The sequence below is a fragment of the Sebastes umbrosus genome, chromosome 11 (assembly GCF_015220745.1).
Source record: "Sebastes umbrosus isolate fSebUmb1 chromosome 11, fSebUmb1.pri, whole genome shotgun sequence".
In the NCBI taxonomy this organism is placed as follows: Eukaryota; Metazoa; Chordata; class Actinopteri; order Perciformes; family Sebastidae; genus Sebastes; species Sebastes umbrosus.
The window spans coordinates 8,007,941-8,028,134 of record NC_051279.1 but is presented as its reverse complement, the minus strand read 5'-3'; the positions used below and the strand labels follow the sequence as shown (position 1 = coordinate 8,028,134).

The 20,194-nt window shown below is 37.9% G+C and overlaps 2 protein-coding genes across 3 annotated transcripts in view; one reads left to right on the top strand and one right to left on the bottom strand.

The window, feature by feature from the left end:
• Positions 1 to 8,384, top strand: part of LOC119496950 — a 53,336-nt gene extending 44,952 nt beyond the window's left edge. The window contains exons 19-24 of the mRNA XM_037784641.1: positions 309 to 591; positions 2,405 to 2,559; positions 3,161 to 3,443; positions 5,264 to 5,418; positions 6,020 to 6,302; positions 8,110 to 8,384. Of these exons, the coding sequence (XP_037640569.1) occupies positions 309 to 591; positions 2,405 to 2,559; positions 3,161 to 3,443; positions 5,264 to 5,418; positions 6,020 to 6,302; positions 8,110 to 8,263 (1,313 nt within the window). The 3' untranslated portion in view covers positions 8,264 to 8,384. The remainder of the gene's footprint in view (positions 1 to 308; positions 592 to 2,404; positions 2,560 to 3,160; positions 3,444 to 5,263; positions 5,419 to 6,019; positions 6,303 to 8,109) is intronic.
• Positions 8,385 to 11,720: 3,336 nt separating this feature from the next.
• The window catches only part of dpy19l1l (dpy-19-like 1, like (H. sapiens)), a 33,005-nt gene continuing 24,531 nt past the window's right edge, over positions 11,721 to 20,194 (bottom strand). For both annotated transcript variants that reach the window (XM_037783889.1, XM_037783888.1), the window contains 7 exons: positions 19,143 to 19,222; positions 18,360 to 18,384; positions 17,180 to 17,299; positions 16,827 to 17,001; positions 15,053 to 15,152; positions 13,791 to 13,916; positions 11,721 to 13,589 (listed from right to left, as the gene is read on the bottom strand). In XM_037783889.1, the coding sequence (XP_037639817.1) occupies positions 13,418 to 13,589; positions 13,791 to 13,916; positions 15,053 to 15,152; positions 16,827 to 17,001; positions 17,180 to 17,299; positions 18,360 to 18,384; positions 19,143 to 19,222 (798 nt within the window). In that variant the 3' untranslated portion in view covers positions 11,721 to 13,417. The remainder of the gene's footprint in view (positions 13,590 to 13,790; positions 13,917 to 15,052; positions 15,153 to 16,826; positions 17,002 to 17,179; positions 17,300 to 18,359; positions 18,385 to 19,142; positions 19,223 to 20,194) is intronic.

Sequence of the window (20,194 nt, the reverse complement as noted above, 5' to 3'; positions counted from 1 at the left end):
ACAAACGGCCCGGTTTGGGTTTGTTTTTCATTTTTTGATTCAGAAACGAAAAACGAGAAAACGGCCGTTTTCTGGTTTTTGGTTTAAAACGAAAAAATAAAAAAACGTTTTTTCCTTTCTGAATTCCAAAGGAAAAACGGAATATCCGATGATACCCAGACCCAACTTGCTAATGTACGTGCATACTGCGAGGACATCCTAATAGGATGGGTTAAATGCAGAGAGTAAATTTCCTGTGTGTGTTAATAAAAGCTGATTTACATTTAAATAAATCACCTATCGGTGTTGATACTACATTGTTTTTACAGGAGTGAACCTGGCACTCCAAGGAGAAGCCTCACAGTCATCAGTGTATTATGGTGCCGATGCATCTAATGCCATTAATGGGAAGAAAGACACCTGCATCTGGGGTGATGGGTCCCTCAGTGTCACAAACGGCGACCTCAACCCCTGGTGGCGACTGGATCTGCGCAAAACCCACAAAGTGTTTTCTGTAAACATAACCAACCGAGCTGAGGCTGTCCCAGAACGAATCAATGGAGCTGAGATCCGCATTGGAGATGATCTGGTAAACCATGTCAGCAATCCCAGGTAGTTTACCGCCTGTTAATTACAATACTAATATTAAAAAGTCAATAAATTGTTATTTAGATGGAATACATTTATGCTACAGGAGGAAGAACATTTCAGTTTCTCTCTCTGGTGTGTAAAATCTCAGTCATTTTTGCATTCAAAATTGACGTCCTGGTCATAACACTGCACCTCCAATCTTTACGTAACAGCAGATCGTATGTTACAGCCCGACCCATACAGAAATGAATGGTGACACTTAAAATAATAATAATAATATATTATAAAAAATTATATAATAAACGTAAATGGTAAATTGATAGTTGAATAAAAAAAATTTAATAGTTATTTTCCTTTTGACAAACCATTAAATTATAATTAATAAAGTTTACCAATTATTAGTAATGCTATAATTTATATATAATTAAAATACTAACTTAGTTATTTTAGCAGTTTACTGTTGTACAACATTTTATATACTATGTAAGTATTTGTTATTGATTACGAAAAAATATTTGTAAACCTTTTATAAATTATTTGTAAAACATCTATAAACTTTACATAGCTAGATAATTGTTACACTTTGTTAATGGTTAATAATTGGTTTGTAAACTGTCTATAAACATTATTTGGATGGCTATTATAAAGTTGCAACTGGTGATTATAATACCTTGTTAAATGATTACTTTGTAAAACATCTATAAACATTATTTAGATAGTATACTATGGTTTTAATGGTTAATAGTTGGTTTCTGGTCCATCTATCTACCTAATGTTTTAGATGTTTTACAAATGATTTGTTAAAGGTTTACAAATCATTTGGTAACCATTAACGAATACTTAATATAGTAAATAAGATGTTATAATGTGCACAGCAATAAACTAATAGTTTAATAATCAGAATGTAATTGCTATCGTCTCCTATCAGCTATGATACAATATATCATTTATAAACTAATTATTGCACATTATACAAACTACTGATAAAATAACAGAAATTATAGCATTACTAATAATTACCAAACATTAATTATCATTCAACAGTATAATATCTGTTAACTACAGTTTAATTAACTATCAATTTACCATTTATAAATTATGGTTATTTTTAAGTGTTACCAAATTAATATTTGGGAGTTTTTTTTACAGTTTATGTTTGACATTTCCATACTGTAATTTCTTGTAATCACATTGTTACAGAAAAGGGACTCAATAGCAAGACTCAAACACACTGAGTAGATCAGAGTCAAGGTCACTGAAGACAGGTCCAAAAAAACACCAGGAAAGCTGCAACGCTCACTGAAACCGATAAGACGAACTGGCACAGACAAAGGGAGCACGCAGACTAAATACACAATGAGAGGAGGGTGATAACGAGGGACAGGTGACAGCAGGGCTAATGAGGGACAGGTGAAAGCAATCAGGGCAGGGTAGACAATCACCCAGGCGGGAAACACACAGGAAGTGAATTATCTGTAACCAAAGGTGAGTATACCAAAATAAAAGAGGAAATAATAACATAAACATAACAAACATAACCTTAGAGGAGGGCGGGACATGACACTTGTCACTTATTGGACGACATATACACTGATAAAGATGTATTTGAATAAGCTGATATCGGCCAATATATCAGCCTGGCTGATTTATCAGTCTAGCTCTTTTGTATGGAATTGAAAGTAAATGTGGTAACAGTAACAAGCCCTAATAAGTAAGCTCTCTGTGTATGTTGTATGTCAAGTTAAACACATGGTTGCGGTGAAAATGAATTGTCTATTTCCTCAGCCAGCCTTTGCGTAGTTAATTTGGTGATTTCTGCTTCTTCTTCTACCAGGTGCGCTTTGATCACAAGCATCCCGGCAGGTGCTACTGTTGAATTCCAGTGTTCCGGCGGGATGGATGGCCGATATGTTACCATAGTTATCCCTGGAAGAGAGGAGTACCTGACCCTGTGCGAGGTGGAGGTGTATGGGTACCGACTACCAACTGGTGAGAATTTGAGCCGTACCATGTTGTATCTCAGTGTTCTACAGCTTCTTATCAGTAGATAGAGTATAACAGAGCAGAGGGTGTCCAGCCTGCAGGTCCCACAAAAGCTGCAGCAGATTTTAGTGATGCAAGTTTGCACAAAACCCCCAAAATAACTCTTATTATTATCAGAATTTGATCCATCCAGTCCACTAACATATAAAAAGTCTAGAAGATATAGATCAAAAACATATAGAAGAAATATAAGTCTCTGGCGCTTAGCTCCTTACCGATAGTACTGACGATGGGCCACAGAGGCTTTTTCGGCTTATGCAGGCACTGAGCAACTTTCATAGGAATGAATGGGACGCCATCTTTGAACACAGTATCAATTTCTCCTTAAAGGGGAACAACGGCCATTTTTAAAACATTGATATTATTCTGGGGGCTATATAATACGATGGAAAAAATACTGCCAACTTGTTAATGTACGTGCATACTGCGAGGGCATCCTAATAGCATAGGTTTGATGCAGAGAGTAAATTTCCTGTGTGTGTCAATAAAAGCTGATTTACATTTAAATAAATCACCTATCGGTGTTGATACTACATTGTTTTTACAGGAGTGAACCTGGCACTCCACGGAGAAGCCTCACAGTCATCAGTGTATTTTGGTGCCGTTGCATCTAATGCCATTAATGGGAAAAAAAACACCTGCATCTGGGGTGATGGGTCCCTCAGTGTCACAAACCAAGAGCTCAACCCCTGGTGGCGACTGGATCTGCGCAAAACCCACAAAGTGTTTTCTGTTAAAATAACCAACCGATTTGATGATGTCCCAGAACGAATCAATGGAGCTGAGATCCGCATTGGAGATGATCTGGTAAACCATGTCAGCAATCCCAGGTAGTTTACCGCCTGTTAATTACAATACTAATATTAAAAAGTCAATAAATTGTTATTTAGATGGAATACATTTATGCTACAGGAGGAAGAACATTTCAGTTTCTCTCTCTGGTGTGTAAAATCTCAGTCATTTTTGCATTCAAAATTGACGTCCTGGTCATAACACTGCACCTCCAATCTTTACGTAACAGCAGATCGTATGTTACAGCCCGACCCATACAGAAATGAATGGTGACACTTAAAATAATAATAATAATAATAATATATTATAAAAAAATAATATAATAAACGTAAATGGTAAATTGATAGTTGAATAAAATTTTGTTAAAAGTTATTTTACTGTTGACAAACCATTAAATTATAATTAATAAAGTTTACCAATTATTAGTAATGCTATAATTTATATATAATTAAAATACTAATTTGGTTATTTTAGCAGTTTATTGTTGTACAACATTTTATATACTATGTAAGTATTTGTTATTGATTACGAAAAAATATTTGTAAACCTTTTAAAAATTATTTGTAAAAGATCTATAAACTTAACATAGCTAGATAATTGTTACACTTTGTTAATGGTTAATAATTGCTTTGTAAACCGTCTATAAACATTATTTGGATGGCTATTATAAAGTTGCAACTGGTGATTATAATACCTTGTTAAATGATTACTTTGTAAAACATCTATAAACATTATTTAGATAGTATACTATGGTTTTAATGGTTAATAGTTGGTTTCTGGTCCATCTATCTACCTAATGTTTTAGATGTTTTACAAATGATTTCTTAAAGGTTTACAAATCATTTGGTAACCATTAACGAATACTTAATATAGTAAATAAGATGTTATAATGTGCACAGCAATAAACTAATAGTTTAATAATCAGAATGTAATTGCTATCGTCTCCTATCAGCTATGATACAATATATCATTTATAAACTAATTATTGCACATTATACAAACTACTGATAAAATAACAGAAATTATAGCATTACTAATAATTACCAAACATTAATTATCATTCAACAGTAAAATATCTGTTAACTACAGTTTAATTAACTATCAATTTACCATTTATAAATTATGGTTATTTTTAAGTGTTACCAAATTAATATTTGGGAGTTTTTTTTACAGTTTATGTTTGACATTTCCATACTGTAATTTCTTGTTATCACAGTGTTACAGAAAAAGGTCTCAATAGCAAGACTCAAACACACTGAGTAGATCAGAGTCAAGGTCACTGAAGATATGTCCAAAAAAACACCAGGAAAGCTGCAACGCTCACTGAAACCGATAAGACAAACTGGCACAGACAAAGGGAGCACGCAGACTAAATACACAATGAGAGGAGGGTGATAACGAGGGACAGGTGACAGCAGGGCTAATGAGGGACAGGTGAAAGCAATCAGGGCAGGGTAGACAATCACCTAGGCGGGAAACACACAGGAAGTGAATTATCTGTAACCAAAGGTGAGTATACCAAAATAAAAGAGGAAATAATAACATAAACATAACAAACATAACCTTAGAGGAGGGCGGGACATGACACTTGTCACTTATTGGACGACATATACACTGATAAAGATGTATTTGAATAAGCTGATATCGGCCAATACATCAGCCTGGCTGATTTATCAGTCTAGCTCTTTTGTATGGAATTGAAAGTAAATGTGGTAACAGTAACAAGCCCTAATAAGTAAGCTCTCTGTGTATGTTGTTTGTCAAGTTAAACACATGGTTGCGGTGAAAATGAATTGTCTATTTCCTCAGCCAGCCTTTGCGTAGTTAATTTGGTGATTTCTTCTTCTTCTTCTACCAGGTGTGCTTTGATCACAAGCATCCCGGCAGGTGCTACTTTTGAATTCCAGTGTTCCGGCGGGATGGATGGCCGATATGTTACCATAGTTATCCCTGGAAGAGCGGAGTTACTGACCCTGTGCGAGGTGGAGGTGTATGGGTACCGACTACCAACTGGTGAGAATTTGAGCCGTACCATGTTGTATCTCAGTGTTCTACAGCTTCTTATCAGTAGATAGAGTATAACAGAGCAGAGGGTGTCCAGCCTGCAGGTCCCACAAAACCTGCAGCAGATTTTAGTGATGCAAGTTTGCACAAAACCCCCAAAATAACTCTTATTATTATCAGAATTTGATCCATCCAGTCCACTAACATATAAAAAGTCTAGAAGATATAGATCAAAAACATATAGAAGAAATATAAGTCTCTGGCGCTTAGCTCCTTACCGATAGTACTGACGATGGGCCACAGAGGCTTTTTCGGCTTATGCAGGCACTGAGCAACTTTCATAGGAATGAATGGGACGCCATCTTTGAACACAGTATCAATTTCTCCTTAAAGGGGAACAACGGCCATTTTTAAAACATTGATATTATTCTGGAGGCTATATAATACGATGGAAAAAATACTGCCAACTTGCTAATGTACGTGCATACTGCGAGGGCATCCTAATAGGATGGGTTTAATGCAGAGAGTAAATTTCCTGTGTGTGTCAATAAAAGCTGATTTACATTTAAATAAATCACCTATCGGTGTTGATACTACATTGTTTTTACAGGAGTGAACCTGGCACTCCAAGGAGAAGCCTCACAGTCATCAGTGTATCAGGGTGCCGTTGCATCTAATGCCATTAATGGGAAAAAAAACACCTGCATCTGGGGTGATGGGTCCCTCAGTGTCACAAACCAAGAGCTCAACCCCTGGTGGCGACTGGATCTGCGCAAAACCCACAAAGTGTTTTCTGTAAACATAACCAACCGAGCTGAGGATGTCCCAGAACGAATCAATGGAGCTGAGATCCGCATTGGAGATGATCTGGTAAACCATGTCAGCAATCCCAGGTAGTTTACCGCCTGTTAATTACAATACTAATATTAAAAAGTCAATAAATTGTTATTTAGATGGAATACATTTATGCTACAGGAGGAAGAACATTTCAGTTTCTCTCTCTGGTGTGTAAAATCTCAGTCATTTTTGCATCAAAAATTGACGTCCTGGTCATAACACTGCACCTCCAATCTTTACGTAACAGCAGATCGTATGTTACAGCCCGACCCATACAGAAATGAATGGTGACACTTATAATAATAATAATAATAATAATAATAATATATTATAAAAAATAATATAATAAACGTAAATGGTAAATTGATAGTTGAATAAAATGTTGTTAAAAGTTATTTTACTGTTGACAAACCATTAAATTATAATTAATAAAGTTTACCAATTATTAGTAATGCTATAATTTATATATAATTAAAATACTAACTTGGTTATTTTAGCAGTTTATTATTGTACAACATTTTAAATACTATGTAAGTATTTGTTATTGATTACGAAAAAATATTTGTAAACCTTTTAGAAATTATTTGTAAAACATCTATAAACTTTACATAGCTAGATAATTGTTACACTTTGTTAATGGTTAATAATTGGTTTGTAAACTGTCTATAAACATTATTTGGATGGCTATTATAAAGTTGCAACTGGTGATTATTATACCTTGTTAAATGATTACTTTGTAAAACATCTATAAACATTATTTAGATAGTATGCTATGGTTTTAATGGTTAATAGTTGATTTCTGGTCCATCTATCTACCTAATGTTTTAGATGTTTTACAAATGATTTGTTAAAGGTTTACAAATCATTTGGTAACCATTAACGAATACTTAATATAGTAAATAAGATGTTATAATGTGCACAGCAATAAACTAATAGTTTACTAATCAGAATGTAATTGCTATCGTCTCCTATCAGCTATGATACAATATATCATTTATAAACTAATTATTGCACATTATACAAATTACTGATAAAATAACAGAAATTATAGCATTACTAATAATTATCAAACATTAATTATCATTCAACAGTAAAATATCTGTTAACTACAGTTTAATTAACTATCAATTTACCATTTATAAATTATGGTTATTTTTAAGTGTTACCAAATTAATATTTGGGAGTTTTTTTTACAGTTTATGTTTGACATTTCCATACTGTAATTTCTTGTTATCACAGTGTTACAGAAAAAGGTCTCAATAGCAAGACTCAAACACACTGAGTAGATCAGAGTCAAGGTCACTGAAGATATGTCCAAAAAAACACCAGGAAAGCTGCAACGCTCACTGAAACCGATAAGACAAACTGGCACAGACAAAGGGAGCACGCAGACTAAATACACAATGAGAGGAAGGTGATAACGAGGGACAGGTGACAGCAGGGCTAATGAGGGACAGGTGAAAACAATCACCCAGGCGGGAAACACACAGGAAGTGAATTATCTGTAACCAAAGGCGAGTATACCAAAATAAAAGAGGAAATAATAACATAAACATAACAAACATAACCTTAGAGGAGGGCGGGACATGACACTTGTCACTTATTGGCCGACATATACACTGATAAAGATGTATTTGAATAAGCTGATATCGGCCAATATATCAGCCTGGCTGATGTATCAGTCTAGCTCTTTTGTATGGAATTGAAAGTAAATGTGGTAACAGTAACAAGCCCTAATAAGTAAGCTCTCTGTGTATGTTGTATGTCAAGTTAAACACATGGTTGCGGTGAAAATTAATTGTCTATTTCCTCAGCCAACCTTTGCGTAGTTAATTTGGTGATTTCTGCTTCTTCTTCTACCAGGTGCGCTTTGATCACAAGCATCCCGGCAGGTGCTACTGTTGAATTCCAGTGTTCCGGCGGGATGGATGGCCGATATGTTACCATAGTTATCCCTGGAAGAGCGGAGTTCCTGACCCTGTGCGAGGTGGAGGTGTATGGCTCTACCCTGGATTAGCTATAAAGTTATCTTCATTTGCAAGAATTTAACTAATGCTGCATTATGTACTCATCTTAAGTTTGACTGTTCACATGACAAAGAACCAATAAATGTGCAACATGGAGCTTAGTCAGATAAACTGGGTCCTTGATTATGTCTGTGTTATTATCAGCCTTCAGCCTTGCCTGAACCTGACTGCCGACGTTTGTGTGGCGTACAAATGACACGAAAAAAATTGCGTACAAATGACGTGAAAAGGCTAAAATGTGTTCTGATAACATAAAAATGGCTCTATATAAAATATGTACACGCCTTCCTGTGAGACCGAGTTGCCCATTTAGCTCATCAACTATTTTTCGACAAAGGCAAAAACCACCTCGCTTTAGCTACCTAAAGCGAGTGCAAACTCTTTTGCGCAAGTGGGGAAGTTTTGACGATTTTGTTTTCGGCATTTCTGCTTTATTGGATAGTGATAGCTTGGAGAGAGACAGGGAAGGCAGGGGAGAGAGAGAGGGGATAACATGCAACAAAGGACCCGGGCTGGAATCAAAACCGGGGCGCTGCGGTAAGGACTCAGCCTTGATAAATGGTGAGCACACTTCACCAGGTGAGCCGCCAGGGTGCCTTCCATACAGCTTTTCTAATGCGATACTGCAAAATGCGCATGAAAATACATTTATGGAAAAACAGCTACTGTCACTCTCACTTTAATAGAACAAAGCCATCGTTGGTGTTATTAGAAACAACTGTGCATTTCCTACAATAACATGTCGACATGTCTGCTGTGAAAAAGGCAGATCCTGAATAGACTAAAGTTAAGAAGGAAAATAACTCAGACTAAAATAGTCTGATTTATATTTTTTTAAACATATTTAAGGCAAAAAAGCAATGGTGATCATGGCAAATATTTTATTTTGGAAAATACAGACAAAATAGACAAATATTATAAAAGACATCTGAAACACACTTACGCCTGCGACAGGAATAAACTATTTATGTCAAAGTATTTCGGGAAGTGTGACGACGGCCCCACTCCTTAAAAACGGGCACTTGACTTACAAGATCACTTCTACACCGTGAAACCTCAGTCTTCGGACGAGTAGTACATAAACAAACTGCTCTGATATCAGATGGACAAAATGTCACAGATTAAATGTGTACTGTATGATTTGTTCAACCGCTCGCTCTGGCACATTTAATCTCACCAGGACTTTCTGAATTGTAAATGTATGATCGTTTGGTGTCATCTCACTAATTTAATTTGTTCTTTCATCTCATTCGGTTGCCCAATCAATGAAATCACCTGCAACAAGGTGTGTTGTACCCAAATGATTTCAACCTGTTACAAGTTCATATACAAAAAATACATTAAAGCTGAGAGAGCCTTTCAAGAAAACAAACAAAAAACCCATCACATAATATTTGATAAGTAGTTACCCATAATTGTGAAGGATTTGCCACCATGCTGGAGGAGTAGACATGAAACAGAAACTGCCAAATGTCTGCGTGGCAGTGGCTTAAATTTACACTCTTGCAGCAGGAAGAGGGATCAGGAAGTAATAATGTTAGTTTCTCCTGTTGCCCCTCCTTCAACATGATAACTCCTCCCTCTTATAGGAATATTCAACATTTTGGGAAAGACACTTAATTGGTTTCTTGCCAAAAGTTAGATGAGAAGATCGATACCACTCTCATATCTAGACCTGATATGAATCTTCTCACCTAACTCTCTGCAAGAAAACAAATAAGCATATTTATGAAATATTGAATTAATGCGCCCTGAAGAAAGAACCAACGACTGCTACCATTGACCTAAAATCCACTGCTACAAATAGTTTTGATTGGCTGTTACAGAACTCACAAACTGATGCTTCTCAATCACTAAAACACATCTTTTATGTGCTACAGTACCCCGAATACGCAGCTTTAATAATAAGACTTCCTTTGGCAATAAACAGTAATTCAAGAAACAAAAAGAACCTTTTGAAGGTCGTACGTTGGTATTTTACAGACTTTGGGTATTTACAAAAAAGCTGTTACAGGGCACAATTAGAGGAAGTCTTCTTGTTTTGCCATAAAAAAACTCTTTCCACCAGTTTAAAACTGAATTAAGAATGAAAGCTCTTCTACCATGTGAACTTTTGTTAAAAATCTTCTTGAGTTAATTCCATGGGGACTAGGGGTGGAATGGTTCACTCTTTTTCTGGGACCGGTTCGATTCATATCACGGTTTTGGGGTCGCGGTTTTGGGTTCGGTTCGGTTCATTTATGTTACAGCGAGGAGGTCATGTTCTGATGTCAACATGCTTTTCATTTATTTGGCAAAGTAAGTTAACAAATGTTTGCCTTAACAAAAGTATGACTTACATAAGGAACATAAACACTTCTTCATTGTCAAATCTTAATTGAAAGAATAAGTCTTCTACAGTAATTAGTGTAAACAAAAAATGCTGCTTTGTTATTTTCATATAAATATGATGTAATTATAGACTAAGGCCATCAACATAAATTGAAGCATAAGCTCAACCAGAACTATACTAAAAAAAAAAGAACAGTTTAATATGTCTCAATTCCCTGATTGAGAGGCTGTTTAAATGCTGCGGGGAGGAGTTGCTCTTTCCTACCCGACTTTCTCCTCCTTGCTCTATTGACGGACACACCGAGGTGATGTCTTCATAAATTGTTCATCATATTGGAAGTGTTGCCGCTAGCATAAACCACACGTTGCACAGTGCTTACACAGTCGCCGTTTTATACACCACTTTTTTCCGTCATTTTCATAAGTAACATTAAATCCGTAATGCTCCCATACAGCAGAGTGAAACGATGCTGGTGGATCCTCTAACTGTACTTTATCGTGTCTACTTGCCATTTCCTAATCTGAGTGACAGCCGCACTTCCGCACTTCACCACTTCATCCGTGAAGGGTGCTGGGTCACGTTTCATAAACACATACGCAGTAAAATCTAGTCTCGCCGAAATCGAGCCAATAGCAACGCACGACCGCAGATTCAGTTACACTGCGCATGTGTTAAACCCCATACCTAGAGACCCATGTCCACCCGTGTCGCAGCCTCTTTCAATAGGCCTTGATTTCTCGTATGACAATAAACGGAAGCCTAACTCTACATGAAAAAAATACACAATCGGCCTCATAACTTATTTCAAATGAACCGAACAATTCATACACGTCCTGAACCGTGACTAGTGAACCGAATGGTTCGGATTTTTTACCTGAACCGTTCCATCCCTAATGGAGAATGACCATTGTTCCGACGGCTCATTATTCCGAAACCCCAATAGTCTGAAAAATGTCCTATTGGACCGAAAGCCCATTTGTCTGACAGGCTGTTATTCCAGAAACAAACGGCCATTACTCTGAAAATACACACTCACTTATGCAGAATGACGTTGTCGGACCGTCCCGATTTTTTTTCCTACTGACGAAGGCATGACCCACCACTCCGCCTTCTTATTACTCATTGCCTTCGCTGGTTGGATTGGTTACCTTTTGGCATGGGGAGTGAGATTAGTTAGGTTTAGCCTTGGTCGAAAAAAAAAAAAAAAAAAAACGGGACCGAAAAGGTCCAATGACATCATTTTGTATAATAATTAGCCATGTGCTTCTGTTCATTGCACGGAGAGTTTGTATTTTCGGAGCGATGGGCCTTCGGAACAATGGGCGTTTTTTTTATTGGGGTAACAGGCTTTCAGACAAATAGGCTTTGGTCGAATGGGAAATTTTTTTGACTATTGGGGTTTTTGGAATAATGGGCCATCGGAACAATGGCATGGCACCAATTCCATCTGGACGCTAAGGCTGAATGATATGTAGTAAAAATATTTGTAAAAGCTTCAAATCACAAGAACAGAATTTCCCCCTGTGGTTCCAAGACTCTTAAAACACTGTTGGCTTCTAAAAAAAATGTCTTAAAGGAATTGTTCACCCAAAAACATTATAAATTGTATATAGTACTCACCTCCCTAGGCTCTCTATGGTCCCAGAAAAAGAGTGAAACGCCCCAAAAAATGAAAGAACATTGGAGGCCGAACGAAAGACAGCAAAAGAGGTTATAACATCGGCGTGTGCGCATTTACTCGTAGGCGGGTCATCAATTCAAAGCACGAGTGAGTAAACGCACACAAGTGCACAATAAATTCCTTCACGGGAGGATAATCCGGAAATGCTTTGTCTAGCAATAGTTTCGTAAAAATAGTTGTGTTTGGATTTCCATGAGCCCATGAATGGATACAAGACAATTGGATAATGCTGTACAGGGATTTTTACAACATTTTTCAGACGTTTTATAACCTTTTTTTCTGTCTTTTGTTCGCCCTCAGTCAAATTCTGTTTGCACTGATATGCTTTCATTTTTCGGGCACTCAGCTCTCCTTAACGCCAGTCGATAAGACTATTTTTTTCTGGGACCATAGAGAGCCTAGGAGTGAGTGAGTACTATATACGATTTGTATTGTATTTGGGTGAACTATTCCTTTAACACCTTGAAATTTGCATTAAAAATACTCACACAAATAAATTAAAAAAAATTGTGTACTACTGAAAAATCTTTTCAGAGATTAACACTGTGCATAACAACAGAAAAAGTTAGCTTTTGTCAAGGTATTGCTTCACAGTATGTGGACATCATTGATTGGTCCGGCCAGACAAAATGTACTACTTGTGTGAAAGTGAAAGAAAATGAATTCTATACAGTAAGAAACAATACTGATGTATGAACAGCATCTCTTTTAGGACAATGTTCCTTAAACTAAGGATTCTATATAACAGAACCAAAGCATCAAACTAAATGAAGCGCTAGGGCAACTTTCGGCTTTCACTTGGGCACCAATGGACGTAATGGGAACGTCGCTGGATGACAAAGATGCAGCAATAAGAATGATTGGCAAAATGTGGGGAACAGGGAGTTCCTTTAAGTCACAAATACTGAGAACTATGAGCGCACCAAGAGTGAAGAGACTCATGGCAAGTTATTTTGGCCTGTCCAACCGCTCAAGTGAATCAGAGCACCGCAAAAAAGGGGAACTGTGGGGGTTTCAGTAAAAAGCAGCAATGGCAGTGACTGATCAAAACCTGTAAAAATGTTAAAAAAAAAAAAAAAAAAAGAAGTGGTGGAAAGCACAACTAGTGCGGAACCAGTCCATCTCACGGTGTTATCTGAGATCTTTGGTAGCTTTGGGGACTTTGAGAACCTTGTAAATGTCATTGGAAAAGACTGTGGTGAAGTAGGGTCGTGAGCTCCTGGACATGTGGGTGCACAGGGGAATTTTACCAACGTTTTCGGGATCCTCAATGTCCCAGATCTCTGGCATGCTGCACCCGGGCCTGGACAAAGAGAGAGGGAAGGAAAAAGAGGAGAAGATAGAGAAAGAAAAACAACATTAAACTATCCGTCCAGCATTTTGACTAAATTAAAATCGGCAAATTTTCTCTTTGTAATTCTCTCTGGATAAAAGCAAATGCCCAAAATCTAAATGTGGCCCTGGGTAAAAATGTTACCCATTCGGTGAGATGGTGTTGAGGTACCTGGTTCGCCTGGTGCACCAGGAATCCTCCAAGACAAAGAAATCCACTCCCAGCGTCATCAGGTTCCCCTTCACTGTTTCTCCAGACATGCGGCTGTACATGGAGTACACCAGCTTGGTTCTCTCCCTGCGAGGAACGCATCACACCACCGTTACAATGCATAAGGTGGTGAACAACTTCACCTTGTATGCAGTAGTACATCAGTCAAATCATAAAATAATACTAAATAATGATGACATGCAGATCACCAATATTACAGAGGTCATAAACTGGCCACAAAGTTATGTGAATGAGGACTGAATCAACCACACAGCTCTCCGTTTCTAAATTTAGAACTTTAACCTGCAAATATTTGGACAACACCCACTCTTGCCGGTCCTGAAAATTAGTCATCTCAGGAGTTTGTTTCATGTTCCCTTCGTTCAGACTTTATTTTAAATGCAGATTTCATTTCAGGGTGAATTTATTTGTTTTGAATTTTAATCTTACTATCTTATTAGAACAAGCTTGTGATAAAGTTATTGTTCAAATAATGTCTTCTTTATTTTATTATTGGGCAGCTAACATTGCCAAATGTACCTATTGGATTACTACATTTGCAGATAAGGAAGGCCCTCTCTGGGCAAATACGGAGTTAAAGTCCACTCTCCACATTTCTACAATTTCATTTTCTGACCACCCAGCTTCCACTGAATATCAATCCCCAGATTTTAAACTCAAATTTAGTTGTACAAAACATAGTTTATAAAATAAAGTTGTATAAAAAAAATTAAAGTTTGGAGATAGTGTTTAATGTGACTTCCTACACGGCTTTGTTGAATACTCGATTCTGATTGGTCAATCACGGCGTTCTAGGGTCTGTTATTTCTTTATAGCAGACCGTTGCCATGTATAACAGACAGTTGCTATGAGCCCAGTTCTGATGTCGACCTCTGGCGGACCGTTTTTGTGTCAAATAATTGATGTCTTAAGTAGCCGTGTAATAAGCGGGATAATGTACAGCTAACAGGTCATTGTTGTGAAATAAACCCCTTCAGGGCACAACAATGACCGGCTCGCTGTACATCATTCCTTACATATCCTTCTGTGTACTGTAAACAATGCATTTCGGAAAAGATTGACAAAGAGAGAGAGATGTTGATTTTACACAAATTCTACATGAAATTCTGGCTAAACATGAATGTTTTGTCCAAACAAATGCTTTCTCTTTGTGTCTCTGATCCGAGCATGAGAGCAGTTGTGCTGCTGTGAGTTCCTCTGACCTCAGACCAGCGTCTTCATAGTGGGGATGGTTGACGATGGGTCGACCTGTGGAAAGCTTCACGCTGGCCATGGTGGGCATGGCTCCAGCGAACACGGAATCTGTATCAATCACACACAAAACCACAAACAAATAAGACAAAAAAAGACAGGAGGGAACAGGAATGCTGTTGAGTATCTACACTACCAGTTCTTTATTCTTCATATATTAAAAATGTATACTGCGGCCATGAAAAATACTGGTCTGATTGGCTCGCAGATGTCCATTCAAATGATTTATTCAGTCAACATACAACAACAGAGTATCTATTTGCATCACAGTTAGTTTTGTAATTTTGAGGCAAGACTCTGTAAAAATTAACAGTCAACTTTATGATCATTTTGGAGGATTTAGTTTGTGTTGAACTGTATTGTTTTATACTGACAGGTGTTTCTATTATTTAGCCTACCCTTGTTGATTCACTTTTATATATACATTTTTATATTGCATTGACTGAAGTCAGGCTGGTATTTATTTGTACCCGTTTACCTAAAAAACACTGAAATTATTATTCTCAGGAACCTTAAAGCTTCCATTTTGAAAGAATTTTAGTTTTACTGTTTTGAGTCTTTTGTTTTTAACTCAAGCGTTGTCTCATGTGAGGCAGCTGTTTTTGTTTGTATGAAAATTCATAATTATACAATTTGAATTTACAGAACAATTACTGTATCCTTATATATACTGTTACCACGATATAAAATGACATATAGCGTGGTAGAAGATTTTGGTCATATTGCCCACCTATATTCAACAATATTGACAACAAAACAACAGTTAGCATTTCAAACAAATTTAGCTGGTTTAATCTTAGGGTGCTTGCCCGGATCCGAGTAAACTTGACCCCAAAGCAGGGTCTGAAAATATGTTTTTTCCTCATCTGCCACTGTGGCAGGTCACTGAACATTTCTACTGGCCACTCCATGTTTTTGTCTGCCACTTCTGAAAATCTATCTGGAACTTTTCAGAATTGTAAACATTGAGTCAGCTCTACCAGACTGTAGAAATCTGGAATATATCATGTAACCTTAATCCCAGAATATTTTTGGAATTTTGGAATTGCTTTTAAAAATAATATTTCTTAATATAAGGAAAACCTATCTGCCATGGTGGCAGGTGATCTTAAGATTTTACCTGCCACAGCTAAAATTTACTCTGTATTTGGCAGGTGGCAATTGCTAGAGTTTATTTCGTCCAAACCTGGGTTGGTCATTGTTGGAAAGACTAATGGCGACGATTTTGGTGAGTTTTATCTTGTTTGAATGAAGTGTTTTACGATGCTCCGCCATTGGAACAGCTGATCTCAACATAAACAAATACACGTGGATGATGACGCAACTGTGCCAGCACGGTACGAATCAATCGCAGCTAATATGAAAACGCCCTTAGATGTCTAGACCTCTTTTGACCTTCCAATTCACTAAAACAATGCTCACTGGGTAGAGAAACAACAAAAATGTCAGCCTCTTTACCTCGCTGACCTTTGGAAGGAAATAATACTTTCATTCAGCCTGTTGTGACTGTGACAGTATTTCAGATATTGAGTGCACCTCGCACACGCCTGGTAGACCTATTATGGCATAGAAAGTGGAACAAGAAGCTCTCTCGGTGCTGCATTTTGTCACAGTTTATGATGAACTTGTAATGTAATCCTGAATAACTTTGTGATTATCCAACTCAATAATGAGGATTATCATTTTCACTGTAGCCATGGAAGTGGGTGACTTAACTTCACTCACCAGGACGGGTGTTGTCCTGGATCCAGTCCAGAAGCTCCTCCTGAGGCAGGTTGCTGAACTCTCCGATGATCCCCCACTGGGCCTGCAGGTTGGCCACTCCCTGTATGGCCATGATGGCCATGACTGCAAACACGGCAACCTGGTGTTTAAACCTCTCTCCGACCCAGCCGAACAACTGACAGAACCACCAGGGGGAGAGAGAGAGAGAGAGCGAGAGCGAGAGCGAGAGCGGCGAGAGAGAGAGCGAGAGAGAGAGAGAGAGAGAGAGGAGAAACGTAACGCTATGACATTAGAAAAAACAAAAACCTGTTTTTCTATGAAGAGTATATTGTTATTTTGAATCGCAGACAGACCTGTTTGGAGCAGATGAGCGAGGCCATGATGCACATGTGGGGCGTCAGGAAGAGCTTCAGACGCATGATGAGGACAGCCAGGACAGCAAACGCCACCAGCTGCAGGCTGTGGTACACCAGCTGCAGAGAGACAAGTTAACACACAGTCTGATCACAACTGACAAGAAGGTGCAGAGGACGATAATCTACCAGGAACTGTGACCACTCTCTTGAGGCAGTTAAACACAAGATAAACACAGAACTCAGAACAGGCTGTTTGATCCACAACGTTGAAGTAAACAAACAGCTTTATCTGGATTCATATTGCATAGTATTTTAGTATAGCATAGTACTCTTTCCCAAATCGAAAAAAATAGAGTGCTAAAACTTGAATTTGTGATGTCATAGGGTATAAAGTGTGGAGCTGCTCCATAGACAATGAATTGGCAGAGATGTTCTAGATGACCCTGAGAGCACCCAGGGGAATGTTCTGAGTATATGGGAACATTTTCTGTTTCACAGCTGACAACACTTCAATAGAATAAAGCTAATTTGGGTATAAAAAAGAAAACAAACATTCTGTCCGTAAGTTGCAGCCCTGCTGTTAGTGAAGCTATGATCTCTTTTAGAGGCAGCTCCCCTCCAATTCAAACCTGAACTCTGAAGAAAAGCTTCATTTGCTGGACGGACTGTATAATGACATCTGCATGACGCTTTCATCTTTTTGAACACGGCTCTCCCCGTGAGGAGTGAGAACACCCTCGGGGCTCTGCAGCGTTACTCACTGAGCCGTACAGAAACATTAAAGCAATTATCTGGGAAACTCTGGAAACTTCCATACACGTTGGCGGGTGGATGAACATCTGAACGCTTTCTTGCCCTGGGAGGGATATTACAGAAAATGACATGAAGCAGCTGAGAGAGAGAGAGCTGACAAAAGGCAGCGCAAGGAGATTTCATAACAGAAGGGGAAGCTGCCTTTCATTTCTTTGTAATGAGAAAAGGGATGAAAACCACTTAGGGACATAGTAACTGAGCAGACGTTACCGCACTGGAGGAATCTAATCAAATAAAACAGATTTAGAAAAATGGAATAACGCTGCAAAGAAAGCCTACGAGTTCACACTGAGGTGTTATCATCACGACGCCTATACATATACTTAACAATAACATAAAGGATGTAAAAAGTATTTTTTCTCACCTCTCCTTTTGCTGCTATTTCAGACCTGCAACACAGAATAAACTCAGCTGTCCACTGTCCAAATAATATGTAAACATATTTACTATTCATCAAGATATAACTCATTAACACATGTAACATTATTGCTCGGGCTGTCAAAGTTAACGCGATAATAATCCGTTAACGCCACTAATTTCTTTAACGCATTAACACAACTTGCTATTTTTAGGTTAGGCTCAGTTTTAAAGCAAGCCGGAAGATACTGGGATCATATGAAACTAGGAATCCATTGGTACCAACCATGTCATACTAGCTTGTCGGGAAGGAGGCTAAATAACGCTCCAAACTTACACTAAATTTTGGCGTGGAAAAACTGGCATGGCCATATTCAAAGGGGTCCCTTGACCTCTGACCTCAATATATGTGAATGTAAATGGGTTCTAATGGGTTTCTGGACAATATTTGTCACTGTTTTGTGTGGTTAATTGATTTCCAATAATAAATATATACATACATTTGCATAAAGCAAGCATATTTGTCCACTCCCATGTTGATAAGAGTATTAAATACTTGACAAAGCTTTAAGGTACATTTTGAACAGATAAGAAAATGTGCAATTAATCGCGATTAACTATGGGCAATCATGCGATTATTAGCGATGAAATATTCGAATCGATTGACAGCCCTAATTATTACAAAATAATTCATATTTTCCTATTTAAAACTTTTAGTAATTGATAGAGTGAAGAAGTAAATATGGTGAAATCTGCAACAAGGCCAGCGAGGAGGCCTCAGGACGCTCACCCTGCAGCTTCATCCACATCCTCAGGCTTGACAGACGTCTTCCCTCCGTCCCTCAGGAACCGGACTATATCCTGGACAGTCTAGTTAGAATAAAATGCAAAGGAGATTCCTTTAAATGTCATGTTTCCAACAACTGTAGGAGAAGATCTTCCTAACAGCTTGCTCGTGTACTGCATACCATGCTTTGTCAAATCGACTTATGTATTCTTAGCTTAGCGTGGGCAAGGCGTAATGAGATTAGACTACATAAAGAGCAGTTCCTTAAATATCTTTTTCTCTGATGCTCGCCTCTCCCCCTCCCAAAAAAATAAATCATGTTTCAGGAATAAATCTTGCTGTTCTTCCTTTCTCAAAGCTTAAATATACACATGTAAATGTCAAATACGCATCTCATGCAGAGCAAACAAGACCACTGCAGTTTTCTGACACTGAAAGAGTATAACCTGAATTTAAAAAACCCTCCTCCCATATTCAAGCAATTCTTCTCAGGGGTAGAATAAATGTATGCGTAGTAATCAGAGCAGATCAACTCCCAGCTTTGTCTTCCTGTGGCCGTGAGCCAGCGTCTCACTTCATGTTTAACTGCCTGCTGTATTGTTCTGAAAGGTGAGATGGGAGGCTTCAAACTCACATCTGTACAGTTTCTCTTACTACAGACTAGACAGAAGACTCCTTATTTCACACAGAGTGTAACAAGACAGTGTAAAAGGACGGGCGTTATGGTGGGGATACACCAAGTCTGTTGATGTACGGGAAGTCGACGGATCCTATTCATTTTCTATGGAGATCAGGAGATCCAGCCACGCGTTGCATGATGGATCAGGCACGGCGAGTTGACTGACCAGTCGCCATATCTGAATTTGCATAATCACGACTAAACCTCAACGTTATGCAAATGAGGTCCGTCCATCGCAAGGCAGCAGACACGCGAAACTCTGATCAAACAGTCAAAGTAGGCAGCGTTGATCAAATATGATGATCAAAATGTTTTAAGAAACATATTTTAGAGTACTGTTTAGCTGTAAACTGAGAAAGTTTGTCACCCGCCGCCA